The sequence below is a fragment of the Polyodon spathula genome, chromosome 3 (genome assembly GCF_017654505.1).
Source record: "Polyodon spathula isolate WHYD16114869_AA chromosome 3, ASM1765450v1, whole genome shotgun sequence".
Lineage (NCBI taxonomy): Eukaryota > Metazoa > Chordata > Actinopteri > Acipenseriformes > Polyodontidae > Polyodon > Polyodon spathula.
The window spans coordinates 23201639-23207011 of record NC_054536.1 but is presented as its reverse complement, the minus strand read 5'-3'; the positions used below and the strand labels follow the sequence as shown (position 1 = coordinate 23207011).

Here is a 5373-nt window from a genome sequence, read left to right as displayed (position 1 = left end):
GGCTTTTCTGTGTGGTTCTGACTGCTGCAAAATCCAATTTAAAAGATATGTTATCTTGAGGGTGTTAGGCAAATCAAATACAAAATAAATTGCATCACATCAGCAGTTTAATAAGTAAAGGCTACTTTTTTTATTTTCATTTTTTTAATTTAGTGTGTCCAATTATACTTTTTCCTCCGATTTCTTCCCAATTTGGAATGTCGCTTTTCTCCTCACCGCTGCAATTCCCCACATGCCTCAGGAGACCCTAAGATTCAGTGGGCATCCTCCAATCCCACTACCAAGCCAGCTTCCTTTTTAACCCAGGAACTCGAGAGCAGATGTCAGCGAGCTACCGACATCTGGAGGACATAGGCCAGCCCTGCAGGTGTCTGCTCTGAGCTCACTGAGCACCTGGCCAGCAGGGTTTGCTGTAGAGTGATGAGAAGAAACAGTCCCTGCCGGTTTTACCTCCCTAACCCACGGGAGTGCCTGAGCAATGCGACACTCCCTTCCGAGTCCCCAGCGAAGACCAGACTACTTTGCACAGCCAAGACGTAAACCTGCGCTGTATGACTCACTATGCGCACCACATGGTTGCGCTTCTACCAGATGAGCCACTCGGGGACTACTCAGGTACCATAACCTAGGTTATGAATGCATTTCTTAATATTTGTTGTGTCATCTACCTGTGTGGGATCCTCTCCGCTTATAAGGTTGACTTCCTGGGGTTTGAGCACCATGTACGAGGTCAACTGGGCGACAAGGTGTACTTCCTTGTTGTCGTGCCAAGGAGAAACACCAGCCTGGTGGACAAACACATATGTGTACAAGGTCCCATTGTTTCTGGTCTTCTTTGGTATGGAAACATTTACTTTCCTTTATTTAAAAAACAAAACAAAACAAAAAAAACAAAACAATGAGGGCAGCAAACAGAACATTAGATTACATAACCAAAAGAAATCTAATTATGCTATAATTCTACATGCCCTAACACTGAAGTTGCTGACCCCTGCTCTAATTGGTCTTTGTCATTTCTAAATAAACGGTTCAAACAACTATATAAATATTCTGTGTTTCAATTAGCCAGCTTTACTTGTTTGAAAAAGTCCCTCACCTTACAGGTGTTGCTCTGGGCTCTGTGCCAAACTTAAGTCGCTAAGCACCTAATACCCTTTATCAATACCTTGTACAAAATATGCTAAACAAGTGGTTACATAATTTAAACAAACCATATGCAGTGACCCATCCATAACTGTAACAGAAATTCCTAGTATAACAACAAACAGACACACACTGACAAAAAATGGTCAAGAATACATACAGGATGGTTTTAAATGATTAAAGGTCCTGTTATTTCAAGTAAACCAAAATAATGCACCAGTCTACATAGTTTGTGCATTTCAATTCTAGGCATATTACTGGTGGTGAACTGAATGCTAAATCATTATTCCTCTCTCACCCAAAGATTAAACAGCTTACCTCTCAAACTTGGAATGTATATCAAAGTCTTCAATGTTCAAAATTAGGTTTGGATTCCCATCCCCTGTAGCCTTCAAGGATGTGTAAATGCTGAGCTGAAAAAACAAACACAACCTGGATTGTCTCTTTTCTTATTGGCAATGGCAACATTACAACCAAATCTCCAAATCGTTGTAATGAATGCTTCCTCTTTGCTTTTTTTTTTTTTGCTTTTCTTAAGTGCTGATTTTCTTTTGAAACAGTGTGGTGTTAACTTAAGTTTTAAAAAAACAAAAAAAAAAAAAAAAAAAACAAAAAAAAAAAAACACAAACGACATTCAGTAACACATTCTACAGTAATTTTAAACCTTAACATACTTTAACCAGATATCAGTCTATCTGAAATGTTCACCCTCACTACAGTAGGTGCAATGCATAAACCCATGACAACTGCAATTAAAAAAAAAACATAGAAAATGCAGTGTCACTGATAGAGCAACCTGAACCAGTGCAGTAAAATTGCATAAACAACGAATTTAGCTAAGATAATTTATACTGCAGCAACACACCCTGCCCCAGCATTACATACATTTCAGCTTCCTCTTATGCAACAAATTAAATCACGACTATAAGAAAGTCATAAATAAATAACAATAACAGCAGTATCGGGAAATGTATACAAACCTGAAGCCTGGGCTTCTTAGCAAGGTAGGATGTAACACAGTGTACACCGCTGCTTTCATCACAAGGTTTGGTGTAAATTATTCCATACATGACCCAGCAAGTGTGTAGCACATAAACTACAAACACCCCGATTATTAGGGTGGTAAAAGAGGTCTTCTGAAACATGCCGCTTTTTTTTTTTGAGAGCGTACACCTCAATTAAATATGCTTCTTTTTCTTGTCACAATGCGGAACTAAACGGTTAAAACAAAATTATATGGAGGGGGCACGCTCAAGACAAAAAAGAGTAATAAAAATGAACACAACAGAAAATATAACAAAAACTAATCGTTATCATTGTGCTACAGACAGTCCCGACTTTAATACGAAATTACGTTTCTCGGTTACGCTCTAAGCATGTTGGTTTGGATGAGCTGTCTCTGTTCTACACTTCCTGGTGGATATGATTCACAGGAAGTATTGATCAAGTTACCCCAGAGGATTATGGTAACTGTAGTAAATAACAATATAGAAAACATTTTCACCGTCACTCTAGTTTCGAAATATAGTCCAATTTACACACGACAGAAAATCTAATATGAAGTTTGCAGACATGTCAAGTTATCTCACTATATATATATATATATATATATATATATATATATATATATATATATATATATATACATATACACACACACACATATATATATATATATATATATATATATATATATATATATATATATATATATATATATATATAGATAGATAGATAGATAGATAGATAGAGACACGCACACACGCACACATGCACACATACACACACAGTGCCCTGAAAAAGTATTTGCCCCCTGTCTGATTTTCTGCATTTCTGCATATTTTTTACATTGAATTTGGTTTGATCTTTTCGTGGGTTGTAGTTTATAGAGCAGGGCTTCTCAAACTCGGTCCTGGGGACCCCTTGTGGCTGGTGGTTTTCATTCCAACCGAGCTCTCAATTACTTAATTAGACCCTTAATTGAACTGATAACTTGCTTAATTAGACCTTTTTACTTGTTTTCAGCTCTTAAACAGTTGCAGTTCAAGTTACTTATAAAATGTTATAGCTAACTTCAAATATGCAACTGTTCAAGAGCTAAAAACAAATAAAAAGGTCTAATTAAACAAATTATAAGTTCAATTAAGGGTCTAATTAAGTAATTGAGAGCTCAGTTGGAATGAAAACCACCAGCCACAGGGAGTCCCCAGGACCGAGTTTGAGAAGCCCTGATATAGAGGGAGTCTGAGAGAAAAAATGACACCAAAGTTTGGTGCTGCTTTCATTTGTTTGGTGTGCAAGGTAATCAAACATTCAATCTTCAGGTGTGAAAAAGTTATTGGCCCCCCCAAGTTAACTCAACCCAATTAATGTCAGCTGTTTGAATACTTTGGTTAACAATCAGGCCTGATTTGGGCCAGCCCTGCCCAATATAAATCTGATTAACTTTGGCCCTTACCATCAGAGTGAAGTTGTCAGCACACATGTTCTAGAGGCGCATCATGCCACGATCAAAAGAAAGTACTGAAGAAAAAAAAAAAAGTTGTTGTTGCCTATCAGTCTGGAAAGGGTTACAAAGCCATTTCTAAGGCTCGGGGGCTGCACCAAACCACGATCGGAGCCATATTGTCCAAATGGAGAAAGTCTGGGACAGTAGTGAATCTTCCCAGGAGTGGCCGTCCTGCCAAAATCTCTCCAAAAGCAAGACAGAAAATCATCCAGGAAGTCACAAAGAACCCTAGAACAACATTCAGGGATCTGCAGGCCTATCTCACCTCTGCTAAGGTCAGCCAGTGTTCATGACTCGGATAGATACTGGGCAAAAATGGGTTTCATGGCAGAGTAGCAAGGTGGAAACCACTGCTCACTAAGAAGAACATGAATGTTCATCTCAAGTTTACCAAAAAGTACCTGGATGATCCTCAAGAGTTCTGGAACAATGTTCTATGGACAGATGAGTCAAAAGTGGAACTTTTTGGCCAACATGGGCCCCGTTATGTCTGGCGAAAACCAAACACTGCATTCTACAGTAAGAACCTCATACCAACAGTGAAGCATGGTGGTAGATTTTGGTTGAACAAATAATAAAAAATTCTAGTGTGTTGTCTTTTTATTCTAATTATGTTAGGGACTATTTTCCTCAGCAGAAGGTTACCTGGCGAAATATCAGGAATTCAAGGTAAATATAGGTTTTAAATAAAGAAATACATTTTTTTCTAATAACAATAGAGCCCTCTCAATGCGGGCTCTACCGTATGGTAGATGACATTGACTTTCGTTAGCGACCTCGCCTTTGGCTAGGAATGCATAACTACAGCGCGGTCAGCTACCACACGGTAGAGCCCACATCGACAGGCTCTATTGCTTAAATATAAAATCTGACTTTGGGCTCTCCAGCTAAAAAAGGTTCTCAATCCCTGACATGGTATGTTAATGCCCAGTCAGACACTGTTTTGATTTTTAAAATAACCAATCAATAAACACAACGAAACCCCCAACAAAGAAGATACTGCTTTTGAGTAATTTGACTCGCGTGTTTATTGTGGTCCCTATTGTTTAGTTGTGGAGGATGCATTTAGTAGTTTAGAAGAGCAATTTCAAAACAGGATTTCACATTTTTAACATTTGATTCTAGAATTGTTTCATGAATTGTGTTTTATCTATGGTGTAGCAGGGGAAGACCCGTGCTGACTCTTCTGGTGCATTCATAGTGCTGCTGGAAGAGGGCAGCAGTCTTACAATAAATGCCTGTCGGTCATGGCAGTGACTTGGAGAGGTGGGAGAGAGGGTGTGTGGCTTTCCCTCTCTCTAAGTGGCAGAGGCAAGCCTTGGGGGATTGCTGGCCCTATAAAGACTGTGCTCTGTGTTTTCTCGGGCTGCCCCTATAGGATGTAAACAAACCAGCGGAAGCTTTGCGGCTAGATGGAGAAACAAAAAGGAGACCACCCACAAACAAAATAAAGAGAAACAAAATAAGAAAAGAAATATAGCAGTAGAGGGGAGACCTTGGGCAGGCCCAGAAAGTATACTTTTAAACTACGTAGTTGAGAGAACTGTAGAGTGCAGGTTGGAGTCTTGAGCCGTGTGGGTTACGACGGTCAGAGAAATGTTGCAGAGTGCAGCACCTTTATTTGGTAGTTTTGTTAACAGTGTTTTATTTTCTCTTTTTCTTTGTACCTTCTGTTTTGATTATTGTTTCATGCGCCTGCATGTGTACCCAAGGTACTCTG

At 39.0% G+C, this 5373-nt stretch overlaps 1 protein-coding gene across 1 annotated transcript in view; it reads right to left on the bottom strand.

The window, feature by feature from the left end:
• The window catches only part of LOC121312867 (cleft lip and palate transmembrane protein 1-like protein), a 14523-nt gene extending 11958 nt beyond the window's left edge, over positions 1–2565 (bottom strand). Inside the window, exons 1-4 of the mRNA XM_041244722.1 lie at positions 2125–2565; positions 1462–1556; positions 669–858; positions 1–24 (exon numbers count right to left, since the gene is read on the bottom strand). The exon at positions 1–24 is cut by the window's left edge and continues 122 nt beyond it. Of these exons, the coding sequence (XP_041100656.1) occupies positions 1–24; positions 669–858; positions 1462–1556; positions 2125–2289 (474 nt within the window). The 5' untranslated portion in view covers positions 2290–2565. The remainder of the gene's footprint in view (positions 25–668; positions 859–1461; positions 1557–2124) is intronic.
• Between the last annotated feature and the right edge of the window lie 2808 nt (positions 2566–5373).